This window comes from Petromyzon marinus, chromosome 62, assembly GCF_048934315.1.
Source record: "Petromyzon marinus isolate PM22_M1 ecotype Great Lakes invasive population chromosome 62, UKy_Petmar_22M1.pri1.0, whole genome shotgun sequence".
Lineage (NCBI taxonomy): Eukaryota > Metazoa > Chordata > Hyperoartia > Petromyzontiformes > Petromyzontidae > Petromyzon > Petromyzon marinus.
Genome location: NC_133728.1, coordinates 9,727,128 through 9,754,463, shown reverse-complemented (window position 1 = coordinate 9,754,463; position 27,336 = coordinate 9,727,128). Strand labels below are relative to the sequence as shown.

At 51.6% G+C, this 27,336-nt stretch overlaps 2 protein-coding genes across 8 annotated transcripts in view; one reads left to right on the top strand and one right to left on the bottom strand.

Moving 5' to 3' along the window:
- SLC22A15 (solute carrier family 22 member 15) overlaps positions 1-16,425 on the top strand; it is a 36,247-nt gene extending 19,822 nt beyond the window's left edge. For 2 of the 5 annotated variants that reach the window (XM_076053726.1, XM_076053725.1), the window contains exons 7-13: positions 518-781; positions 2,751-2,891; positions 5,176-5,273; positions 5,605-5,704; positions 6,390-6,462; positions 11,256-11,402; positions 14,926-16,425. In XM_076053726.1, the coding sequence (XP_075909841.1) occupies positions 518-781; positions 2,751-2,891; positions 5,176-5,273; positions 5,605-5,704; positions 6,390-6,462; positions 11,256-11,402; positions 14,926-15,033 (931 nt within the window). In that variant the 3' untranslated portion in view covers positions 15,034-16,425. Of the gene's footprint in view, positions 1-517; positions 782-2,750; positions 2,892-5,175; positions 5,274-5,604; positions 5,705-6,389; positions 6,463-11,002; positions 11,076-11,255; positions 11,403-14,925 lie in introns of those variants that run through there. The other 3 variants (XM_076053727.1, XM_076053729.1, XM_076053728.1) reach the window with 3 other exon arrangements.
- Positions 16,328-26,987, bottom strand: SNAPC2 (small nuclear RNA activating complex polypeptide 2). Of its 3 annotated transcripts, none has more exons than XM_032977285.2 (5): positions 26,802-26,987; positions 23,150-23,546; positions 21,291-21,359; positions 18,688-18,955; positions 16,328-17,309 (listed from the first exon to the last, which is right to left on the bottom strand). In XM_032977285.2, the coding sequence occupies exons 2-5, from the start codon at positions 23,495-23,497 to the stop codon at positions 16,621-16,623; spliced, it is 1,374 nt and encodes a 457-aa protein (XP_032833176.2). In that variant the 5' UTR covers positions 23,498-23,546; positions 26,802-26,987; the 3' UTR covers positions 16,328-16,620. The 3 variants fall into 3 exon arrangements, with proteins under 3 accessions (XP_032833176.2, XP_032833175.2, XP_075909845.1); XM_032977284.2 differs by having other exon boundaries at positions 23,150-23,507; positions 26,802-26,985; XM_076053730.1 differs by lacking the exon at positions 26,802-26,987 and adding an exon at positions 26,632-26,654 and having other exon boundaries at positions 23,150-23,507.
- Between the last annotated feature and the right edge of the window lie 349 nt (positions 26,988-27,336).

Genomic DNA, 27,336 nt, shown 5'->3' with positions numbered 1-27,336 from the left:
AATGACTGGTACCAGCGGTGTCAAGGTCGGCCTCTGTGGAGGAGGCTCGTGAAGGACGCTACTGGGTAGTTGGAGGCAGTCGCCCTCCAACAACAACGGAGGGCAGAGGAGCGACGCTCACATCAACGAGCGGAGCGCCGGGTGGCTAAAGCACAGCAGGTTGTAACAGTAGGGGGCACAGGTGGTGCATCAGCCAGGCATCTCAGTTAGTCGACCCGGGGCACCTGGGTCTGCCCCGTGACCTCCCGCCAGCGGGCGTTCGACACTTCACGTGGCCTCAAGGTGCACATGGCCTGGCACAAGCGTCGTGGTGACGTCACCGCCACTTAGTGGCGAATGGCGGTTGTTGTTGTTGTGCACGTGTGTGTGTGCGTATGTGTGCGCGTGTGTATGTGTGTGCGCGTGTCTGTGTGTGTATGTGTGTGCGCGTGTCTGTGTGTGCGTGCGTGTATGTGTATGTGCGCGTGTCTGTGTGTGCGTGCGTGTATGTCTATGTGTGTGTGCGCTCGCCCCCCAGGTGGATGCTGCCCGAATCCCCGCGGTGGCTGCATTCCCGCGGTCGTATCGTGGAGGCGGAGAAGACGCTGTCCCTCATCGCCAGGGGCAACGTCGGAGCCACGGCGACCGCCTCCCTCCCCCCGCCCCAAGTGCAGCTGCGCCCGCTGCGAGGCTCGGGGGAGGGGGGGGCGGCGAGGGGGGGGGGCGCGGCGGGAGGATCGCTGATGGATGTGGGGACGCACCCGGTTCTGCGCACGCGCACGCTCGTCATGATGTACACGTGGTGAGAGAGAGCGAGCGACACGCGGTCGGAGCTTCGCTCGCACACGCACACACGTGACGTATGTATGTACTCCTCTGCTTATGAACATTCGAATTAGGAACTTTCAGACATATGAACAGACCCCGTCCCTATGTCTTGACCGCCGTGCAATAGATGGCGGTGGTGGCATCTACATATGCAGAACATGAAGAACCAGTGGCATCTACATCTGCAGAGCATTAAGAACCAGTGGCATCTACATCTGCAGAACGTGAAGAACCAGTGACATCTACATCTGCAGATCGTGAAGAACCAGTGGCATCTACATCTGCAGAACGTGAAGAACCAGTGGCATCTACACCTGCAGAACGTGAAGAACCAATGACATCTACATCTGCAGAATGTGAATAATCAGTGGCATCTACATCTGCAGAACGTGAAGAACCAGTGGCATCTACATCTGCAGAATATGAAGAACCAATGGTATCTACATCTGCAGAACGTGAAGAGCCAGTGGTATCTACGTCTCACAACGTGAAGAACCAGTTGCATCTACGTCTGCAGAATGTGAAGAACCGGTGGCTAGGCCTCGGGAAGGTAAGGTAATTTACCCTTTTTACCGGGTAAAAAGGCAAATGGTAAAGGTGTTGACATGCCAAGGGGTAAGGTAAAGGGTAGGGTAAAGGTTGCTCGGAAGAATTACCTGGTAGGGTAAAGGTAGCGCGAAGTATTACCGGGTAAATACGGTGCCTTGTTTACCGCTAAAAGCTCTGTGGCACAGTCCGTGGCCTCCATTTAATAAGTAATATTTTTTAAAAAACTTTTTTAAAAACACGCTTTTCTGAAATGTACTCGTAATGGCAGGACTCCACGACTCCAGGAAGTGGCCCCGAAGCTCGCCACAACGTAAGGGACCGTGGCCAATTACAGCCAACGTCAGTTGACAGTGGACAATTAGACCCAAGCCGAAACATATATAAAAAATCATGTTAAAGATATATTTTTTTTATTTTTAATGATAGAATATAGTATTGTCATCAGTATGACATAAGTATACCAAGTTAGCAGTCGATACCACACTGGGAAGTGGGTTAAAATTGAGTTACAAGATTTGAGGATACAACAACGACAACAACAGACAGTGAGTTAAAAGAAAGCGTGTAAAATTGGAATCATTGAGAGTATTCTATATCGAAGTATGACTGTACGTTGATTACCATATTAATAACCCAACCGGCAATGAATACCCATCGTCATTTATATGCATTCATTAATCCCCCCCCCACCTCGTGCAAGTAGAGCTCACAAGTGATGTCATCACATCTACCCCTCTATTTAAGGAACGAAACAGGCGGATTTCTCCACAAATCTGGCTGTCGCCTGATGAAGCTGGTTGTAATTACTGGCGAAACGTTGTACTCAGATTGTAAATGTTGTGGCTTTGCTCTCCAACACACCGGTTAGTGCTGTACTAGTAACGAATTGGCCACGTTCTGTTTACGTGACACTAAACCTATTAATCGTCTGTGTCGGATGGTGGCGGGTTTTTGTGTTAAGCTGTGTGCACTGTGTGCAAGTTAGTGTGCAAGTTTGTGGGTGTACTATGGGCTGTGTGTATTATCTGCTGTGTATATGATGTGCTGTGTGTACTGTATGCAGGCTTATGTGCAGCCTTGTATACTATGGGCTGTGTGTACTATGTGCCGTGTGTACCGTGTCATGTGTACTGTGTGCAGGTTTTTGTGCAGCCTCGTGTACCACAGGCTGTGTGTACTATGTGCCGTGTGTACGATGTGTCGTGTATACTGTGTGTGCAGGTTTTTTGTGCAGCCTCGTGTACCACGGGCTGTGTGTACTATGTGCCGTGTGTACGATGTGTCGTGTATACTGTGTGTGCAGGTTTTTTGTGCAGCCTCGTGTACCACAGGCTGTGTGTACTATGTGCCATGTGTACGATGTGTCGTGTGTACTGTGTGTGCTGCGCGCGCAGGTTTGTGTGCAGCCTCGTGTACTACGGGCTCACGCTGGGCGTGGGAGACCTCAGCCGTGACGTCCACATGGGGCTGGCGCTCTCTGGGCTGGCGGAGCTGCCCTCGTACCCTCTGTCCCTGTTTCTCATCAACGCCTCCTGGTACCCACCTCGTGCATAGTGCACACAGTACACACAGCACATAGTACACACGGCGCATAGGACACGCGGCGCATCGTACACACAAGCACATAGCATACACGGCATCCATCTATGTACCTCTATAAAGATACAGACGGAGATTCCTCCGTATAGCCTTAAGAGGCTGTTGGAGCAAGTGCTGTTAGCGAGCGCCTATGAAGGCCAGAGCTGCACACAAGGGGGTGGGTGGCCAGCACTACGCTTGGCCGCCTTTGTCTCCCCAGCGGCGATGTTTACACACCGGACCAGGTATTCATTTGAGGCTGAGCCGATTTAGGGGAGGCCCAGGACCGATTCCGATAATCGTCACTGGTGTTGGCCATAAGCGGTGGTTTGCCGGATTCTTAGCACAGCGCGCTAACCGCTACACTGCTGCTCCCCACACACACGTACATATACACACGCACCGCTATACGTTCACACACACACAAGTACATATATGTTGTGCCGTAGAACCACGCGAAGACGAGGAATGCTGTAAGGGCTGTTGCCGTTTATTAAACACTGTTGAAGTCAATACTCTAACTCACACCAGAGGTAGGTGCTCTCTATCTGGGTCCTTTACCCCGGACTCTGAACAGTATCTGGTCCTGCCTTCGGCTATCCTTTAGGGCTCTCTCACTCGTCTGCCCGGAACTGGGGTTCATCCAACACCGTCCAGCGACGAGGAGAGAGAAACCCTCTCTCAGCTAATCCCTACTGAATACTCCGGACCCCACTCTCGGCTATTCCCTTAGTTCTCCCACTTTTCTGCCCGGAGCGGGGGTTCATCCAACACCGCCCGGTGATGAGGAGGGAGAGACACCTTGCAGCCAATCCTTGCCCTGGCTCCCCAGGGGGGGTCCCCCTTAAGTACCTGTTTGGCAGCTCCTCCCCCTAGCTCGGACCCGCCTTTGTTCCCTGACACCTATGAAGGCCGGAATGGCACACGAGGGGGTGGGTAGCCAGCACCACGTCCTGCCGCCTTGCTTCCCTAATGATGGTGATCTTTACACAAACTGCACCAGATACTCATTTAAGGCTGAGTCATCCTAGAGGAGGCCCACGACTGGTTTAGATATTCGCTGTAACTGTTCCTGGCCATGAGCGGAAATCAAACTCGGTTCGCAGATCAGCGCGCGAAGTGCCGCACCACATTGGTACACATACGAAATGGAAAATAGATCCCCCACATGGCCTACTTGGGCTGTTGAGACACGTGCTGTGAGTGTGCACCACATTGGAACCCAGGCTTCTCAGTGTCTCTGACATGGCAATTCTAATCTAGGGCACCACGGTGGTGAGATGTTAACTACCTTGCCTGGTATATAGGAGTTTGTGGGTACGATCCTGACCCTGACATCTCCTGTAATTTTGGTGTTTGCAAATTCTTCCTGTGGTCATGTGGATTTTTCTCTGGGTCCTCCGGTGCAATAAATTTCCACATGATAAGCCACTTCGTTGAGCAATCATTTGTGACCAGGCCACTTCTGAAAAAGAGCTACATAGTAAAGTGGGCCTTACCTTGTTAAATCAAAATTATTTTGTTTGTGAACCCACAAGGCTGGGATTGTCTGAGCCTGCATGGCTGGGATTGGCTGAGCTTGTGTGGCTGGGATTGGCTGAGCCTGCGTGGCTGTGATTGGCTGAGTCTGCGTGGTTGGGAGTGGCCAAGCTTGCGTGGTTGGGAGTGGCCGACCCTACGTGGCTGGGATTGGCTGAGTCTGCATGGTTGGGATTGGCCAAGCTTGTAGTTGGGAGTGACCAAGCCTGCGTGGCTGGGATTGGCCAAGTCTGCGTGGTTGGGATTGGCCGAGCTCGCGTGGTTGGGAGTGGCCAAGCCTGCATGGTTGAGGTTGGCTGAGCTTGCGTGGCTGGGATTGGCTGAGCCTGCGCGGCTGTGATTGGCTGAGTCTGCGTGGTTGGGAGTGGCCGAGCCCGTGTGGTTGGGATTGGCTGACCTTGCGTGGTTGGGAGTGGCCGAGCCTGCGTGGCTGGGATTGGCCGAGTCCACGTGTTTGGGATTGGCTGACCTTGCGTGGTTGGGAGTGGCCAAGCCTGCGTGGTTGGGATTGGCCAAGCCTGCTTAGCTGGAATTGGCCGAGCCTGTGTGGTTGAGATTGGCCGAGCCTTGCGTGGCTCGGATTGGCCGAGCCTTGCGTGGCTGGGATTGGCCGAGCCTACGTGGCTGGGATTGGCCGAGCCTGCGTGGTTCGGATTGGCTGAGCTTGCTGCTCATTTTGTGTCCCCTCCTCCCCCTGCTCAGGTGTGGGCGCAGGCGCGGTCTCTCGGGATTCCTGAGTTGCGGCGGTATCGCGTGCATCGCCGTCGCGGCGCTGGTGACCCTGTCTGGTGAGCGCGAGGGTGAGTTGGTCTCGTGTGTGTGGTGGGGAGCTGTGGTGCGGGCTACACTACGAAACCGGTGATATCCCGAGTTTGATTGCCGTTTACGGCCGACACTGGTGATGATTATCTGAACCAGTCCTGGGCCTCCCCTAGATCGACCCAGCCTCAAATTGAGTATCTGGTGCGGTGTGTAAACATCGCTACTGGGAAGACAAAAGCGGCCGGGCGTGGTGCTGGCCACCTTCCCCCTTGTGTGCCGTGCCGGCATTCATAGGTGCCCGCTAACAGCACTCGTTCGTACAGTCTGTTCAGGCTATACGTGGGATCTTTGTCTTTTTGTGGTGCGCAGTGGCGCGCCAGTACCTGGCCCTAGCAGGGAAGCTGTGCATCAGCGCTGCCTTCAGCATCGTCTACATCTACACCTCCGAACTCTACCCCACCTCCATCAGGTTAACCATCAAAAAAACTAAACATTTTTTTTATCTTATCAGGTAAGGCCCCATCGAGCTACATAGCTCTTTTTCAGAAGTGACCTGGCCATCGCAAATGATAGCTCAACGAAGTGGCTTATAATCGTGTGGAAATTTATAGCAGCCAAATACTCTAAACGCGTGATGATGATTCTAAATGTGGAGGGAAAAACCGGAGGACCCGGAGAAAACTCCGCGGGGAGAGAGACACGCAAACCCAAAATATACAACAGGCGTCATGGTCGGGATCGAACCCACGACCTCCCGTATACTAGCGAACATTTCGCTACCGTGGTGCCGTAATAACGATTTAATAATTTGACAAATTTATCCAGGAGAGTTGCACTGGGGGTTTTTAACTCGAAAATGTTTTTCAGACAACTGATGAGCAGTTACACGGCTGGGAGGCAATCAGATGCGCTTCTGTGGCCGTCTGGAACGCTCCTCCTTCCGCTGTTAGATTGAAAAACTAATTTATTTAGCACTGACAAGCTGCATTATAACACCTACGTTGTAACGAGCTGTGTTGTAGCGAGTTCATAAGGAGCTGCGTTATAACAAGATGTGTTATAACACCTACGTTATAACGTGCTGTGTTGTAGCGAGTTCATAAGTAGCAGCGTGATGACAACCTTTGTTATAACGATCCTTCTCGCCCCCCCAGGAATGTCGCCCTGGGCTTGAGCTCCACGTCCTCCCGTCTGGGCGGGATCCTCGCTCCATTCATCCCCAGTCTGGTGAGGCGGGGTCACGAGGGGTCACACGAGGTCACACGAGGTCAAGCGGGGTCGCATGGAAAGCCTATATTGGCTGTTGAGACAAGTCCTGTCAGCAAGCACCAGATTGGAACCCAGGCTTCTCAGTGTCTCTGACATGGCCATTACATTGCCTGGTATACAGGAGGTTGAGGGTTTGATTCCGACCCTGACACCTGCTGTATATTTGGTGTGTGCGTGTCTGTCAGGTCTACATAGCTCAGTGGGCCTTGCCTTGGCAAAATAAGAAATAGTAAATAGTAAAGAAAAAGTTATGGCAGGGTCACTCCGGGTCATGAGTTCACACGAGGTTATGCAGAGTCATACCCTGGTGACGTCATTGGCACTTAGCGGCTGTTGTTATTGTTGTACGTGTGTGTGATTATGAGTGTGTATGTGTGTATAGGCGTGCGGTGGCACAGTGGTTAGCGCGCTGCGTGGCCCGAGTTGGATTCCAGCTCACGGCCAACACCAGTGACGATTATCTGAACCGGTCCTGGGCCTTCCCTAGGTCGACTCAGCCGTAAATTAAGTACCTGGTGCGATGTGTATAAAACATCTTCACTGGGGAGACAAAGGTTGCCGTGCATGGCTGTGCTGGCAACCCACGCCCTCGTGTGTCGTGCCGGCCTTCGTAGGTGCTACTCGCTGACAGCACTTGCCCTAACAGTCTGGTCAGGCAATACGGGAGATCTTTGTATTTGTATTGGTTACGCACATTGTACACGAGCACGCGCGCGTGTGTGTGCGTGTGTGAATGCACGTGTGTGTGTGTTTGCGTGAATGCACATGTGTGTCAATGCTCGTGTGTGTGAATGCACGTGTGTGTGTGTGTGTGAATGCATATTTGTGCGTGAATGTTGTCCGGCAAAAACAACCCCCTAACTCATTGGTGCCGGATGGCAACGCTGTGGTGGGAAGTGCCATGGGGGGAGGGCCAACTTAGATTGATCATTGCCCTCATGGCGTTTGTAGCCACCACAGCAGCCAAATGGAGGCTCTGGACGGGTGTGAGGGGCTGGTAACACCTCCACCTTCAATTAATTACCACGAAACCACGATTATTTTTTTTTACTAAGCTTGTGCCAGAGGCCCCGGATTGACAGGCTTCTATGACGTCTCCTGGCCAAACCCCATTTGGCAGAGCCAGGAGACTGAATCCTTACCCTCGGGGCTCCAGAAACAACAAAAAACCACCACGGTTGGCCATGAGGAATGTTCGAATGCTCATTGTGGAAGAGAGGCTGCCACTCCTCTGTCAGGAGCTGGACCGGTACCGCCTGGATCTCTGTGGTATTCAGGAGGTCCGGTGGACCAGCTCTGGCTGCTGCCACCATGAGGGGTGGACATTCCTCTACTCGGGCAGGAGACTGCCAAACAACAGGGAGTGGCTCTTCTTCTGAACAAAAGAATGAAGGGGGCATGGGAGCATGGCGGAGAGGTATGGGAAGCTGTAAGCCCCAGGCTACTTTGGGCTCGCCTTTCCATTAAACAGAGGCGAGGAGTGGTGGTCGTGGTTACTTATGCCCCCACCGAAGACGAACATCCGTGGAGGGATGCAGGCAAGGCCGATGAGTCAGATGCCATCTATGACCTGTCACAGGTGCTAGCTAAAATGGCCTCTCGGGATAGAGTCGTATTGTTGGGTGACTTCAATGCTCGAGTTGGTCATGATGCTGGCACCTGGTCTGGAGTGATTAGAAGGCATGGGCCAGATGAGCTGGCCCATGGGCTTGTAATTACCAATACGCTGTTCCGGCATCGGCGCATCCACACAACATCATGGATGCATGCCGGGTCCAAGCAAGAACATCTGTTGGACTACATAGTGACGGAACAGCAGATGCGGGCCCATGTCCTTGACACCAGGACCTACCGTGGAGCTGATCTGCCCACTGACCATCGACTTGTCATCTGTAAGATGTGCCTGCCATTCTTCCACCTCGGATGGTGGGTGTACACCTAGGATCCCATTCAAACCCATAGTGGCATGGTCTTAGCTAGCTGATGAAAGTTGCAAGCGAGAATTTCATCATCACTTGCGGCTGGGGTTGGCATCGTCCCCCACTCCTCCTGATGTCGAGAGGAAATAGGCGAGGTTTAGGACTGTGGCTCATGCAGTTGCAATGGCTGCTTTGGGTACACGGTCCAGACCTCCCCAGAGACCCTGGTTGACAGAGGAGGTGTTCAGGCTGGCTGAGAAAAAGCGACAGGCCCATTCACCGTCTACAGCATCCCACATCAGAGAATGCAGCCTTCGCTCGGCGGTTCGGAGATCCGTGAGGCGCTGCAAGGATCGGTGGTGGTCGCGGGTCGCTGAAGCGATGGAGTCTGCCTCAATGGCCCACGATCACAAATCGCTCTTTAACTCCATAAAAAAGTAACCTGCAGCGCCACACCTATTACCATCATTAGGGGAAAGGACGATGATCCAATCTCTGACCCCCAGGGACAGGTTTGCAGATTTGCTGAGCATTTCTGTGAGGTCCTGGGAGAGGGGGAATCCCTCAGCCTGTGAAGCATCATGGGACAAAGTGGGGATGACCCTGGTGAGGCTGCGGTGCCTCAAATATTGGAAGAAGTCACCCCCTGTGAGTGGCTGGCTGAGGTTCCATCTGTTGAGGAAGTACTGAAGGCGATCCAAAGTCTGAGACCAGGAAAGGCACCATGCAGAGATGATCTCCCAAGCCAAATGCTGAGGGAGGGTGGCGTTTGTACACAAACTGTCCTACATGACATCATAACAACAGTCTGGACCACTGGACGGGTTTCGCAGGATTTGAAGGATGCCCTTGTGGTCCCCCTCTTTAAGAAGGGGGACCGCACAGAGTGTAACAACTACAGAGGCATCTCACTCCTCAGTGTGCCGGGAAAGGTCCTGGCAAGGATTATTTAACATGGCCTTGCCAGGCACGCTGAGGAGAGGCTTGCAGAGCCCCAATGCGGCTTCAGGAAAGGGCGGTCCTGCACAGATGCCATATTTTCTGTCCGTCTGCTACAGCAGAGGTGTAGGGAATTCCAACAAGACCTACATCTCTGCTTTATTGACCTGGTCAAGGCCTATGATACCATCAGTGGGCCTAGGCTCTGGGTTGTTCTTTGTGCTTTCGGAGTCCCTGACCCTCTGCTCACAATCATTAAGGACCTTCATGATGGTGAGCGGGCCCGGGTAAAACTATGTGGCAGGGAGTCGGAGCCATTCCCTGTTCTCCTTGGGGTGTGACAGGGATGTCCTCTGGCTCCCACATTATCTCTTTCAACCACGTAGTTCGTGAAGCCTTCAATAGCTGTACCAGAGGAATTTCCATCTGGTACAGATACAATGGGAGGCTGATCGATGCCTGGGTGCGGTCAAGGGATGGCTCCCTATTGCTCAACCATATTATGTATGCCAATAATCTGGTAATTGTTGCTCACTCAGAGGAGGAGTTGGAGGCGCTGCTGCTGAACCTGGAGCTTGCCACTAAGAGGTGGGGCCTTACCATCAGCCCCACCAAAACTAAGCACCTACCTGGCTATTTTGTACCATTGGACACTCCACCCCCACAACTCACAATTGGTGATAGGGCACTTGTGGAAAGAGTGGAGAGTTTCCCATACCTGGGCAGTGTGCTCATGACCAGGTCCGGTTTGACAGCAGAGGTCTCACTCCGAATCAGTTGAGCGGTATTATCTTTTCATCGGTTGCGTAACGCTGTGTGGAAGCTACCTGGTCTGTCGCTCCGCACGAAGTTTCAGGTCTTCTCGTCCACAGTCATTCCCTCCCTTCTCTACGCTTGCGAAACGTGGACCCCCCTAATGGAACATCTTTGCCGGTTACAAACATTTCGGCTGGCCTAGCTACCATCCATCCTGGGTTTAACCAGGCTGAGTTGTGTGAGGAGCTCAAAAATCCTTGAAAGATCTGGACAAGGTCCCATCGGTGAGCTCCTCCGGCAGGCAAGGCTGCGTTGGCTGGGTCATGTAGCCCGCATGCCCAGCCACCGCATGCCTAAACAGTTTTTGTTCGGCCGGATCGAGGGGGCTAAACGGGCGCGGCACGGGCTAGAAAAGAGATGGAGTGATGTGGTACAGGAGGTTGTGGAGCTGAGTGGACTTGCCAATGGCTGGTACCAGCGGTGTCAAGATCGACCTCTGTGAAGGAGGCTCGTGAAGGATGCTACTGGGCAGTTAGAGGCAGTCGCCCTCCAACAACGGAGGGTGGAAGAGCAACGTTCACAACGAGCGGAGCGCCGGGTGGCTAAAGCACAGCAAGTTGGCACAGTAGGGGGCACAGGTGGTGCATCAGCCAGTCATCTCAGTCAATCAACCCGTGGCACCTGGGTCTGCCCCATGACCTCCTGCCAGCGGGCGTTCGACACTTCACGTGGCCTCAACGTGCACATAGCCTGGCACAAGCGTCATGGTGATGTCACCGCCTCTTAGTGGCGAATGGCGGTTGTTGTGTAAATTCACGTGTGTGAATGCACGTGTGTGTGTGTGTGTGAATGCACGTGTGTGTGAATGTACGTGTGTGTGTGAGGCTCTGTGTGTACGCGTGTGTAGGGAGCGGTGGCGCGGTGATTAGCGCCTACTGCAGCTATGGACCCAGCCAATGAACAGCGGCGAATATCTGAACCAGTTTTGGACCTACCCCTCGGTCGACTCGGCCCTAAGTTAAGCACCCGGCGCGATGTCTCAAACGTCACCGCTTGGGGAGACAAAAGCGGTCTGTGAGAGGCTACGCGGTGGTTGGGGTGGGGGACCCCCTTTTTTTTTTTCCTTTGCGTGAACAGACCTGGGTGATGCCCTCTCTGCCCTTCATGGTGCTGGGTCTGGCCGGGGTCTCCGCCGGCTGTCTCTGCCTCCTGCTGCCCGAGACGCTGAGGCAGCCGCTCATGGAGACGCTGCACGACCTGCCGGGCCCCAAGGCCACACGCAAGGTGCACTACAATACAGGGACGTGCGGTCAGGGGAGACAGGGGAGGCAGAGCCTAACTTGTCATACTACAATAAAAATAGCTGTTACTAAAAGTAAAAAAAAAAGGAATAATCAAATAAAATTAATATTAACATTTTTCCACTGATCTGTGTTATAAATGTCATTTCTGTATGATTCCAATCATTTTTAAATTCAAACTCTCCAAATTTGCGGAGCTCCACTGCAAATACAGGAAGAGACGAGAGGTGAGGCAGCGACGAGCTCAGCCTCCCCTCTGATTGCGCAACCCTTCAGTAACTGGATGGAGCGTGGGCAATAAGCGAGTGCCTGTTACTATCTCAGTATGTCACCAATGTAATGTTTGTAGACCCCTTCATTTCATGTCCTCGCCTTCCATACTCCAGGTAGCTTATTTCACTTATGTGTATAAAGATATTTAGGCTCGCTGGTCTCGTCATGAAACTGCAATGAAAAAGCACCAGGGGAGGCAGCTATCACATCTGCCTCACTGAGGGGGACGTGTCTAACACGCCCCCCTCAGTGAGGACACGCCCCTGTCAGTGAGGCCATGCCCCCCTCAGTGTGTGAATCTGGCTCTGACACTCGCCAGTGCCTCCCCAGCCATTGACCTCTCCGCACGTCACTGGTACAATACACAATACACTGTACACTACGCTCTACACTATCCTACACACTACGCTATACACTACACTCTACATTACACTATACACTACACCATACACTACATTCTACATTACACTATACACAACAATATACGCGACACTATACACTACACTATACATACTCTTTGGTTCTTTCGGTAAAGTCACATAGGTATAAAATAAAATAAATCACACTACTATACACAACCCGAAACACTAGACTCTAAACTACACTATACACTACTATACACTACTATAAACTACACTATACACTACACTATACACTACTATACACTACACTATACACTACACTACTATAAACTACACTATACACTACACTATACACTACTATAAACTACACTACTATACACTACACTACTATACACTACATCCTACTACACTATACACTACACTACTATAAACTACACTATACACTACTATATACTACACTATACACTACTATACACTACTATACACTACACTATACACTACTATAAACTACACTATACACTACACTATATACTACACTTCTATAAACTATACTATACACTACACTACTATAAACTACACTATACACTACACTATACACTACTATACACTACACTATACACTACACTCCTATAAACTACATTATACACTACACTACTATAAACTACACTATACACTATACTATACACTACTATACACTACACTATTATAAACTACACTATACACTACTATACACTACACTACTGTAAACTACACTATACACTACTATACACTACACTATACACTACACTACTATAAACTACACTATACACTACACTATACACTACTATACACTACACTACTATAAACTACACTATACACTACTATACACTACACTACTATAAACTACAATATACACTACTATACACTACACTACTATAAACTACACTATACACTACTATACACTACACTATACACTACTATACACTACACTATACACTACACTATACACTACACACACTACACTATGCACTAGACTATACACTACTATACACTACACTACTATACACTACACTACTATAAACTACACTATACACTACACTACTGTAAACTACACTATACACTACACTATACACTACTATAAACTACACTATACACTACACTATACACTACTATTTACTACACTATACACTACACTACTACAGTATACACTACACTATACACTACTATACACTACACTATACACTACACTATACACTACTATACACTACACTACTATAAACTACACTATACACTACACTATACACTACTATACACTAAACTATACACTACACTATACACTACACTATACTGTACACTACACTATACACACTACTATAAACTACACTATACACTACACTATACACACTACTATGCACTACACTATACACTACTATTAACTATACTATACACTACTATAAACTACACTATACACTACACTATACACTACTATAAACTACACTATACACTACACTATACACTACTATATACTACACTATACACACTACTATAAACTACACTATACACTACTATTAACTACACTATACACTACACTATACACTACACTATACACACTACTATACACTACACTATACACTACACTATATACACTACTATAAACTACACTATACACTACTATACACTACACTTTACACACTACTATAAACTACACTATACACTATTAACTACACTATACACTACACTATACACTACTATACACTACACTATACACTACTATACACTACACTATACACTACTACTATACACTACACTACTACACTATACACTACTATACACTACACTATACACTACAGTATGCCGAGGCATCCGCTCATGGAGACGCTGCACGACCTGCCGGGCCCCACGGCCACGCACAAGCTGTAGAGTGGGGGGGGGGGGGCAGTGTCTCCGCCAGGTGGCTGGCTGCTGGAAATTTCCACCGGTGACGATTATCTGAACCGGTCCTGGGCCTCCCCTAGGTCGACTCAGCCCCAAACCAGTACCTGGTGCGGTGCGAGGGAAGAACCAGAGAGAGAAGCGAGGTGACCTGCAGTGGTTGAGTGGGTGAGCGAGTCGTCGCGTAGTGGTGGTTGTTGGTGCACTGTGCCGTCACTCGAGTTTGATTTCGGCTCTCGACCAACAACCGTTGCAAATATTCAATCCAGAGGTTGAACACGACATTTAACACTCTTCTGAAATTCGTGGTTCGCCAGGTAAGTGTCTAACTGTGCTGTTGACCTGACTGGTTGTGCATCACATTTTTGCTTAGGCGTGTTGAATTCTCGTCTCTCATTTTCTTGTTGTATTTACCCCCGTGATTTGTTTCTTACGCCTGATGAAGATCGCTTGTGTTGCGGTCAAAAACGTCGTGATTGATTTGTTTTAATATAATTTTATTGTATTCCTACATAGGTGACTTTACCAAAAAAAAAAACAATGAGTAATTTATGCAGTCACGAAAGCTTTAATTCTTTATTAACCGTTGCAAATATTTGAGACGGTTCTGGGTCTCCCCTTGATAAACTCAGACGTGAATATGCGTACCTGGTGCCGTGTGTAAAGATCAGCACTGGGGAGACAAAGGTGGCCGGGCGTGGTGCTGACCACCCACCCCCTCGTGTGCCGCGCCGGCCTTCATAGGCGCCGATCGTGAACAGCACTTGCCCCAACAGTCTGTTAAGGCTACACGGGGGTGGTCTTTGCCTTTGAATCAGAATCTTTATTTTGACTGGCAGAATCCGGTGAGCTATGAAGCTCTTTTTCACCGACGTCCTCAACAGTGCCTAGGGCATTTGCCTGCCCCAACAGTCTGTTAAGGCTACACGGCGGCGCGGCTCCGTGTCTTTTTGTCCTCAGAGCTACTCGCTGCTCGAAGCCGGGCATCCCAACCGCTCCTTCCACGGCGACAGTGAGGATGAAGAGGATGATGAGGAGCTCCGGGAGACGAGAGGCGTGCCCATCTAGCGCGGCACGGCGGGCCCCCCCCCCCCCGAGTCCCGATGCCTGAACTCTTGAACGACTCTTGAACTCTCGAACCCTTAGGTGCCGTCCACACACCACGAGCAAAATCGGTGGGCGACACGGTGGCGAGATGTTAATTACCTCGCCTGATATACAGGAGGATAGTGGGTCGGATCCCGACCCTGATGCATGCTGTCTATTCGGAATTTGCGTGTCTGTCTCTGTCCCCGTGGTCGCGTGGAATTTTCTCCGGGCCCTGCGGTTTTTCCCTCCACATTTAGAATCAACGTCGGGCGTTCAGAGTATTTGGCTGCTATGAATTTCCACGCGATGATGAGGCCACTTCGTTGAGCTGTCATTTGTGGCCAGCTCGCTTCTGAAGAAGAGCTACGTCGCTCAGTGGGCCTTAAACTGGTTTGTAGTTTTGTAGTTGACGGGTGTGTCGTAGTTTCCACGATGCCTATGGATTTGCGTAAATCCTGGAGATTCGTAGAGCCCAGGGGACAAGGCACCTTTGGATTTTCTTGGGCTTGTTACTCTAAAGTCGACATTCGGGTGTCAGGCTCCGGCTCGGCTCTGGCTTGAGCCACTGCCGCTCCCCTCAGTTGCTTCCAAAGCCATGGCTCGTGATGTGGCTCAGCCGTGGTGCAAGGTGTTGATACTCAGGACCCGCCTCTGTTCGATGCTTAGCCAAAGGCCGCTGCTGCGAGGATGAACCGGGAGTTTTGTGATGGGAGCGACGCAGTCGTACTTGCATGTTCAACTTCTTTCGCACCGTACGTAGCCTACCGAGCACATACGGCTCTCCTGAGCTTATTATGCAAAGTGACTGAGGCCTTGGGCGCCACGGTGGCTGAGATGTTAACTACCTCGCTTGGTATACAGGAGGTCGTGGGTTCGATCCCAACCCTGACGCCTGCTGTATATTTGGAGTTTGCGGTTTCTTGCTCTCTCCCCGTGGTTGCGTGGTTTTTTCCCCCCCTCCACTTCGTTGAGCTTTTTTTTTAAAAAAAAGAGCTACATAGCTCAGTGGGGGCCTTTACCCGGTAAAAAAAAAAAGTTGGTAAATAGTTTTGCATGTATCGAACCATTGCTATGCTGCTGGTAATATGCACGGCCAGGGAGGCTCGTGCAGTCGATGGGATGAACACAAATCCACTTTTGTCGGGAGAGGCAAATATATTTGGAAATCATCGGCGGGCGGTGTCGACAAAGACTCTAAATCTGAATGCTGTGACGTTTTCCTTTTGTTAACTTCCGCACAACAGACAACATCTTTGTCAACAACAACAACAACCAAAGAGAAATGCTTTTATTGAAAAATATACAAAGTGCCATGCACAGTTCGCTCGCGTGAACGTTTGTGAGCGAAATAAAGTCGCCGTGATGATTGCCCAGGCGATTTCAGACTCCTGCTCTTGTCCACGCCGGACAGCCCTCACTCAGAGCCGCAAAACAATCACCCTCCCTACTCCACCTCCATCCTACTCCTCATTCCCTCCCTCATCCTCCCCCCCTCCCTCAACCGCACAGTTCGGGTTTGGAACTCGCTTCGTGTGGCATAACTCTGGCCAGCAACGATTTCGCATCTCAATGGGTGGTGGACTGGAGGTTCACGGCGGTGGATTGGAGGTCACGGCGGTGGATTGGAGGTCGCGGCGGTGGATTGGAGGTCGCGGCGGTGGATTGGAGGTCATGGCGGTGGATTGGAGGTCGCGGCGGTGGATTGGAGGTCATGGCGGTGGATTGGAGGTCATGGCGGTGGATTGGAGGTCGCGGCGGTGGATTGGAGGTCAGCACGAGAAGCCGAGCAGGAACACAGAACGGGTTGAGGGGCAACGCGGGCGGCGACGAGAGCCGCGTATCAACAAGCGCCGTCACACCATCCCTAGCGGCCACACCACCCCTAGCGGCCACACCACCCATACTGGGCACGCCACCCCCATCGGCCACATCACTGCCAAGAGAGGTTTTCTTGTCCGTGATCCTCATGGTGTCCCGTGTCTCTGTGTCTCTCATACCAGCGTCTCCCCCTATCGCCGCATCTCCGTGTGCCTCCGCATCTCCGTGTGCCTCCGCATCTCCGTGTGCCTCCGCATCTCCGTGTGCCTCCGCATCTCCGTGTGCCTCCGCATCTCCTCCCCGTATCTCCACGTCCGACTCCGCAGGCCCCGTGAGGTGGTGCTGAGCGCGCCGGAGGAACCGGCGGAGCGGCGTGGAGCTCAGGCACCGCACCTCCTCCTCCAGGTCGTCCAGCAGCTGAAGCACCAGCGCACTCTCTGCCACGCACGCACCACAACAACAACACCCGCCGTTCGCCACCACTAAGTGGCGGTGACGTCGCCACCACAGCGCCCATGCCAGGCTGTGCACTTTACGGCCACGTGAAGTGTCGAACGCTCGCTGGCAGGAGGGTCACAGTACAGACGCAGGTGCCATGGGCTGACCGACTGAGACGACTGGCGAATGCACCACCTATGCCCCCCACTGTGCCAACTCGCTACGTTGCTGGAGGGCGACTGCCTCGAACTGCCCCAGCAGCATCGTTCATGAGCCTCCCCCTCCACAGAGGCCGATCTTGACACCGCTGGTACCAGTCATTGGCAAGTCCACTCAGCTCCATATCCACTCGTACCACATCACTCCACATAGAGGGCACGTACGTACATACAGCAACAACCACAACAGCTGTCATTCGCCACTGTAATGTGCACATCGCTCTCGTAGACGATTTTAGAGGTGCGTGGATGAGCCACAGACGAGCGGGGAAGGCAGCAGCGGCCACGCGATTAACCGGCACTACCTCGCCTGGCATACAGGAGGTCGTGGCTTCGATCCCGACCCTGACGCCTGCTGCTGCTGCTGTATATTTGGAGTTTGCGTGTCGTATGGATTTTTCTCCGGGTCCTCCGGGTTTTCCCTCCGCATTTAGAATCGACATCACGCGTTCAGAGCACTTAGCTGCCGCGAAACATTTTCACGTGAGAAGCCACTTGGTAGAGCTATCATTTGTGACAGCCGGGCGGTAAAAGGAGCTAGAGTACGTATAGCTCAGTGTGGGCACCTACATGGTAAAAAATATATACACAGTCGTACCTTGGTATACGACCGCTTTGGATTACGTCCCATTTGGTCTACGTCGTGTTTTGACGAGAAAAAAATGTCTTGGGATACGACGTCTTGCTTGGGTTACGACATGCTTGCTAGAACTTGTATGGGTGGGGATGAGTCACCGCGTACCCGCGTCTACCCCGTTCACGACTCAGTCTGCCTGTAGATCTCGTTCAGTGCACAACCCTTACTATAACTCTGTGAATTTTCACGTGTTCTTTGTCATTTTAACTCCTCTCAGCAAGGTAAAGTGACGTTAAATTTTATTTTTATTTATGCATTTATTACTAAAATGCATACATACATTAAAATAAGTAGTGTCTAAATTATTTTATACAACACCATTAATGTATAATATGCCGTATAAAATATCATTTCTTATACTCTGGATCGGATTATTTCCTTTCCATTTATTTCTTATGGGAAAAATTCGTTTGGTATTCACGTCATTTTCGGTACGAGTCCTACCTTCTGGAACGAATTAACGACGTATACCGAGGTACCCACTGTAGTTAAAAGTTTTCGGTTGTATCTCTCTGCACCCACCTTTGGCGTTGATGGGGGGCGGTGGTCCCGCCTTGAAGGCCGATGCCAGGTACTTGTAGACACAGCCCAGGCTCAGGGCCTCACCCCCCTCCTGCTCCTCTTGCTGCGCTCCCCGCGGGGAGCGGTCGGGTCCCCCACTGCGGTGGGCGGCTGTCGGGGGGTGCAGCAGCGGCTCGGCCGTAGCGGGGGTCGGGGAGACCCCGGGGGAGCGAGGATTGAGGGAGGGAGACCCCGGTTGGTGAGTTTCAAGATCGCCGATCGTGAAAACCTGGAGAACACACGCACAGAGAGGGAGAGAGACGGAAAAGGTCCTTGGTAAGGGCGCGCCTCGATATGCGTCTGGGGTTGCGTAGTTTAAAAAAAAGCCGAATGCAAAGTAAAAAAATCGTACCGTACATCGAAACATTTTTTCCCATAAACTAAACAATTTATTTTCCCAGGTAAGGCCCCTCACTGAGCTGTGTAGCTCTCTTCTCAGAAGCGGCCTGGCCATCAAAAATGATAGCTCAATTTAGTGGACTTATCATCATCATCATCACGTGGAACTTCTAAATGTGGAGGGAAAAACCGAAATGACTTGGAGAAAAATCCACACGACCACAGCGAGACATGCAAGCTCGAAATATTCAGGTGTCAGGGTCAGGATGGAACCCACGACCTCCTGTATACCAGGCGAGGTAGTTAACATCTAGCAAATGCGGTGCCCTCCCCCCAACTCACATCAACCTTTCTAGCCACAGTGACACAATATGAATTCCCCCTGAGGGCACTAATATTTTACTGAAACGCTGCTGCTACTGGTGGAACAGGTAATTTGGAGAAACCATACCTGTCAAACCCTTATCAGTGCCCTACCTTATCACATACCAATTCAGACCTCATTGGTCACCCCGTGCTCCTTATAAATCTCAACGTTCATCCTACAAAGTCCCATCACAAGGTAGAAACACAAACAAATAGACAAACATTGTTTGTTGCCCGTATTGAAACGGCTGTACACTGTATGGACCCAAAAACTCAATTTCCCTGTACAAGAATACGGGTAAACCGTATGGGTTGACAGGTGATGTGAAACCAGCGATATTCATTTCTCAGCTCAGCTCACGAGAGAGCTGAAGCTTCTGTCGACACACCTGATGACGCTGCCTGTAGTATGCAGTGAAACGTTGTACAACATCAAAATGTTGCCCGCTTTGGAACATTCCGGTTTGCCGGGAAACCAAATCAGATGGCCCATTTATCCACGTGACCGCACCTTGGCTACGTACGGTGCGAAAGACGTTCAACGTACAATTCATACAGCTGTAGTGGGTTCACGCACGACAGAGACGGTGCAGTCGAGGCAGCACTATTAGAATTCAACAGAGTAACACTGAGAAGGGGTAACGTCCCCTTCACCCGTACTGGACTGGGATACACCCCTAGGCTATCTGCCTAACTATTTATGCTCCCAGGTCCTCCGCTAAAGGCGCTAGGGGAGGCTACCTGACCTGGCCCAGCTTCGGCGCAGGTCACGACAGAGACCCGGCCCTTAGAAGGACATCGGCTCTGAGGCTCTGGGGCCACACCACTGGCTTGCTCTGCCCGGCCCTGAGAAGGACAGCGGGGGTCAGAGGAGTTCCAGGGTCTACCTAGTCGGTCTTCTGTCTTCACTGGCTCTTCACTCTTCGGCTCCCCAACACTGCCTCGAGCTCTCTGGCTCTTCCCGCCTTTTATACGAATTGGCCCCGAGGGGCGGGGCTCTGAGGGATCCAAAACCCACAGTCCCCCAGGGTGCTAACCGACGTGTTTGTCCCGTGGCATCCCAACGGCTGTAACAAATGTGTGTTTCCTTCATAACACCCCTACACAGGTGTAGGGGATCTGCAAGCCATCATCACGCACTCGCACCACACCAATCACACGCACGGGTAACACACTAGACGGGGGTCAAGGGTTAAAGGGCACTGACGTCACACGGACTCGGCGTGCGAGACGGAGATGTGCTGCGTTGGGAACGAGGGCGGAAATGGAGCGTTTAAAGTGGCTGTGAGACGTACTCTTTGGTTCTTTCGGTAAAGTCACGTGGGTATAAAATGCAGCAGCCCTCTTGCCCACTTCAGCAATTGTTTCCTGCTGTGGTTGTCCCACCTGATGACGGGCGCTTGTGTTGCGCCCGAAACGTCGCGATTTAATTTATTTTATTTGCTACCTACGTGACTTTACCGACAGAACCAAAGAGCGTGGATCCCTGCAAATCTAGATTGAGCTGTGAGACGCGTGTTCGGGGTTGGTATTAGGAACGAGTGGTGGCGGTGGTTTAAAGAATAAAGAAGCGCTTCAACAGTCTCCGACTCCTCTTCACAGGTACTCATTAAAGGCTTAATCGACCTTGGGGAGGACCCAGCACCAGGGTTCTGACGTTCGCCATCACCGATGTTGGCCATGAGAGGGGATTGAACTTGGGTCGTCACGTTCGTAGCGCAGTGTGCTAACCACCCGTGTCTCCCCATGTCTCCCGTGTCCCCCCATGTCTCCCGTGTCCCCCCGTGCCCCCCCCCCCGTGTCCTCCCGCGTCTCCCCACACGTCCCCCCCACATGTCTCACAGTGGAGGGTTCCTCACCTGCATGAACGCGGTCGAAGTGGTGTCCACCACGGTGCCCGAGGCCCGCTCAGCCACCTCGATCCACCGCTGCAACGGGACACGGAGACCGCACCCTGTGACAACCGGAAGCTAATCGCTCGACTGATGACAATGACGATTGTAATAATACATTTCAGTATTCGTGCCATCATTCTTATACTGGACATCTGTGCAAAAGAGCTTTATTGCTCATCCCATTCCTCCAGTATGAATATTGTTAATGCTGCTGTTAATAATGATGGCAAGAATGATGCTGCTACTGATAAACTCTTTTATTTGTATTTTAACGGGTAAGGCTCACTGAGCTATATAGCTCTTTTTTCAGAAGTGACCTGGCCACAAATGATAGCTCAACTAAACGGCTTATCGTGGTGTGGAAATTTATATCAGCCAAAACGCGTGATGCTGATTCGACATGTGGAGGGAAAATCCAGAGGCCCCAGTGAAAAATCCACGCGACCACAGGAAGAGAGACACGCAAACTCCAAATATAAAGCAGGTGCCAGTCAGGATCGAACCCATGGACCTCCTGTATACTGAAACTGCTGCTGATGGAACAAGTCATTTGGAGAAACCATACCTGTCAACCCCTTATCAGTGCCCTACCTTATTACAGAGCAATTCAGACCTTATTGGTCACCCCGTGCCCCTTATAATTTTCAACGTTCATCCTACAAAGTCCCATCACAAGGGAGAAACACAAACAAATAGACACGTTTTTTTGTTGCCCGTATCTCCTAGCCACCGCGGCGTCATAGGTGGGATACTCGCTACGACTGGGGCCTAAAAGGGAGGCTATCCGAATGGATGCGACTGGGCTGGGTGGAGGCTCAGCGGTAGAGTGGGGTGGCTTGTGGGATCGTTTGTCCTAGATTTGAAGTTTTCGTGACTGCAAGGATTCATACTATTTGGCTTTTTCGGGTAAAGTCACGTAGGTGACAAATTAAAATAAATTAAATCGCGACGTTTGGGGCGCAACACAAGCGTCCTTTTGATTTAAAGCTTTCGTGACTGCAGGGATTCATATTTATGGTTCTTTCGGTAAAGTCACGTAGAAGGGAAACAATAAAATAATAAAAATATAAAACAATAAAATTATCACGACCTTTCGACTGTAACACAAGCAATCATCATCAGGTGTGAAAACCACAGCAAGAACATTTTCTTGCTGTGGTTTTCATGGAAAATCTCCTTGCTGTGGTTTTCACGGAAAATCTTCTTGCTGTGGTTTTCACGGAAAATTTTCTTGCTGTGGTTTTCACACCTGATGATGATTGCTTGTGTTGCAGTCAAAACGTCGTGAGAATTTCATTGTTTTATATTTGTATTATTTTATTGTTTCCCTTCTACGTGACTTTACCGAAAGAACCACGAATACAAGCGTCCTTCAGGTGGGGACAACGTAGCGGAAGCACACACTAAGTGTGTAACTTAGCGAAAGCACACACTAAGTGTGTAACTTAGCGAAAGCACACACTAAGTGTGTAGCTTAGCGAAAGCACACACTAAGTGTATAACTTAGCGAAAGCACACACTAAGTGTGTAACTTAGCGAAAGCACACACCGCTTAAGTGTGTAACTTAGCAAAAGCACACCGCTTAAGTGTGTTTGTGTTTGGGCGATTTGTTTACCTTTCTTGAACTTTGCACTCCTATAGTGTTTTGTATTGTGTTTGTCGCTGTAACGTTCTTACCCCGTGCACCCGACTGGACACCGGATTCCTCCTCCAGTATAAATAAATATTCTGATTCTCTTGTTTCTGAACCCACGACCTCCAGCATACCGGGCGAGCCAGTTCACACCTCGCCACCGTGGCGATCTGCTCTCCCCTCACTCACATCCAGTGGCGATCTTCTCTCCTCATCCACCTCGTCGTCGTCGTCGTCGTCGTCATTCCCCTCCCCTCCACACCACTGCCACCACCGCGACCCCGGTCCGCGCTTCAGCAGGAAAGCCTCCAGCTGGGCGTGGGTGCGGCCGGGCAGGGCGCAGCCGATGGCCGCTGCGAGGCTCCCGGGGCTCGCGGGGGCCCTGCCGCGGTGCTCGCGTAGAGCCCGGAGGACGTCGCGCTTCTCCCGGCGGAGCCACGCTCGGGGCCGGGCGACGCCGCCGCCATTGCACCCTCGCGCCCCGTTGTCGACGGTGAATCGCGAAGGGGCCGAACGCTGCCGGTTTGGGGGCTTCATTGCTGCGGCCCTGAACCCACGACCCGCAACACACAACTCGCACCACACCCTGCAACAACCAACACCACACCTGACTACACAACAACAGCAACAACCACCGCCGATCGTCACCGAGTGGCGGCGGTGACGTCGCCACGGCGCTCGTGCCAGGCCGGGTGCACGTTACGGCCACGGGGAAGTGTCGAAAGCCCGCTTGGCAGGAGATCACGGGAGACCCGAGTGATGCCATGGGTTGACACACAGACAAAGATAATAGGTGCTCGCTGTTAGCGAGCACCTATTAAGGCCGGCACGGCACACGAGGGGGTGGGTGGCCAGCGCCACGCCCGGACGCCTTTGTCTCCCCAGTGGAGATGTTTACACACCGCAACAGGTACTCATTTGAGGCTGAGTCGACCTAGGGGAAACCCAGGACCGGTGCAGATAATCGTCACCGGTGTTCGCCGTGAGCGAGAATGGAACTCGGCTCGCCGGGTTTGTAGTGCAGCGTAACGCTAATCGTTACCACCACAACCACACAAACCCCCACAGACAACAACAACCGCCCTTCACCACCAAGTGGCGGTGACGTCACCACGACGCTTGTGCCAGGCAAAACAACCCCCTACCTCCTCGCGGTGCCGGACGGGCAACTCTGTCGTGGAAAGTGCTGTGGGTAGAGGGCCAATTCCGATTGGCCCTCTCCCCTCATGGCGTCTGTGACCACCACAGTGGCTAAACGGGGGCTCTGGACGGGTGCGAGGGGCTGGTAACCCCTCCACCTTCAAAAAATTACCACGAAACCCCACAGACACCCCCACACACACCCACAACTACACACCCCCACAGACACCACAATTACACATCCCCAAAGACACCCACAACTACACACCCCCACAGACACCCACAACTATACAATCACAACTACACACCCACAACTACACATCCCCAGACACCCCCACACACAACTACAACTATACAATCACATCTACACACCCACAACTACACAATCACACACACAATCACACACACACAGACACCCCCACACACACCCACAACTACACAGACACCCCCACAGAGACACCCCCACATAGACACCCCCACATAGACACCCCCACATACACCCACAACTACACGCCCACAACTACACACCCACAACTACACACCCCCAACAACAACAACCACCATTCGCTACTAAGTGGCGGTGACATCACCACGACGCTTGTGCCAGGCCATGTGCACATTGAGGCCACGTGGAGTGTCAAACGCCCGCTGGCAGGAGGTCACGGGGCAAACCCAGGTGCCACGGGTCGACTGAGATGACTGGCTGATGCACCACCTGTGCCCCCTACTGTGCCAACCTGCTGTGCTTTAGTCACCCGGCGCTCCGCTCGTTGTTGTGAGCGTCGCTCCTCTGCCCCCCGTTGTTGTTGGAGGGCGACTGCCTCCAACTGCCCAGTAGCATCCTTCACGAGCCTCCTCCACAGAGGCCGATCTTGACACCGCTGGTACCAGTCATCGGCAAGTCCACTCAGCTCCACGTCCTGTACCACATCACTCCATCTCTTCTCTAGCCCGTGCCGCGCCCGTTTAGCCCCCACGATCCGGCCGAACAAAAGCTGTTTCGGCATGCGGTGGGTGGCTGGGCATGTGGGCTACATGACCCAGCCAACGCAGCCTTGCCTGCCGGAGGAGCTCACCGATGGGATCTTGCCCAGATCTTTCAAGGATTTGTGAGCTCCTCACACAATCCAGCCTGGTTAAACCCAGGATGGATCGTAGGCAGGCTAGCCTAAATGTTTCTAACCGGCGAAGATGTTCCATTAGGGGGGTGCATGTTTCGCAAGCGTAGAGAAGGGAGGCAATGACTGTGGACGAGAAGACCTGTCCGATGGTACAAAATACTCAGGTAGGTGCTTAGTTTTGGTGGGGCTGATGGTAAGGCCCCACCTCTTAGTGGCAAGCTCCAGGTTCAGCAGCAGCGCCTCCAACTCCTCCTCTGAATGAGCAGCTATTACCAAATCATCGGCATACATAACGTGGTTGAGCAATAGGGAGCCATCACTTGACCGCACCCGGGCATCGATCAGCCTCCCATTATATCTGTACCAAATGGAGATTCCCCCGGTACAGCTATTGAAGGCTTCACGAACTACGTGGTCAAAATAGATGTTAAATAATGTGGGAGCCAGAGGACATCCCTGTCGCACCCCAAGGTGTACAGGGAATGGCTCTGACTCCCGGCCACGTAGTTTTACCCGGGCCCGCTCACCATCATGAAGGTCCTTAATGATCGTGAGCAGAGGGTCAGGGACTCCAAAAGCACGAAGAACAACCCAGAGCCCAGGCCTACTGATGGTATCATAGGCCTTGACCAGGTAAATAAAGCAGAGATGTAGGTCTTGCTGGAATTCCCTACACCTCTGCTGTAGCAGACAGACAGAAAATATGGCATCTGTGCAGGACCGCCCTTTCCTGAAACCGCATTGGGGCTCCGCAAGCCTCTCCTCAGCGTGCCTGGCAAGGCGATGCTGAATAATCCTTGCCATGACCTTTCCCGGCACACTGTGGAGTGAGATGCCCCTGTAGTTGTTACAGCCTGTGCGGTCCCCCTTCTTAAAGAGGGGGACCACCAGGGCATCCTTCCAATCCTGCGGAACCCGTCCAGTGGTCCAGACTATTGTTATGATGTCATATAGGGCAGTCTGTGCACAAACGTCACCCTCCCTCAGCATTTCACTTGGGAGATCATCTCTGCCCGCTGCCTTTCCTGGTCTCAGACTCCGGATCGCCTTCAGTACTTCCTCAACAGATGGCACCTCAGCCAGCCACTCACAGGGGGTGACTTCCTCCAATATTTGAGGAACCGCATCCTCAGCAGGGTCATCCCCACAACTACACACCCCCACACACACCCCAACTATACACACACCCACACCCACCCACAAGTACACAACCACACACAAACAAAGATCCCCTATATAGCCATAACAGACTTGAGGCAAGTGCTCTTAGCGAGCACCTTTGAAGGCCACCCTCACGTTACCCACCGTCACCCCTCACGTTACCCACAGTCACCCCTCACGTTACCCCCCACGTGACCTACGTTACCCTCCCACGTGACCCACGTTACCCCCCACGTGACCCACACTCACCTCCACGTGACCCACACTCACCTCCACGTGACCCACAGTCACCCCTCACGTGACCCAGTCACCCCTCACGTTACCCAGTCTCCTCTCACGTTACCCACAGTGACCCCCCACGTGACCCACAGTCACCCCCCACGTGACCCACAGTCACCCCCCACGTGACCCACACTCACCTCCACGTGACCCCCACACGTTAAAGACCTCGGGACGTTTCGCGTCTCCACGCACCCGCCGCCGAGCTGAACCGCTTGGAGAATCGAATCGATATTTGGATTCGGGCGTCGTGTGCCAGTGGGGAATAATCGATTCGTTTTAACGCACTGCGGGCTATGGGATTGGAAATTGATTCCATTAAATAGCAATTTCGATTCCGATTTCTACGCTCGCGTCACTTCCGAGGGCGAGCGAAAGGGTGACATGACGTCATCGCCCGATGCGTTTCCGACGCAATTACGTCACCCAGTTAAATTATAAACTAAAACAATTTTGATTTAAAGCTTTCGTGACTGCAGTAATTCATATTCTTAGTTTTTTCGGTAAAGTCACGTTGAAGAGAAACAACAAAATAACAAAATATATATAAAACAATAAAAAATTCTCACGACGTTTCGACCATAACTCAAACGGTCATCATCAGGTGTGTCGGTTTGCATAAATTTATTTTGAAAACGGCACATTTATTTATTTATATAAAAATAACGTTTGCGT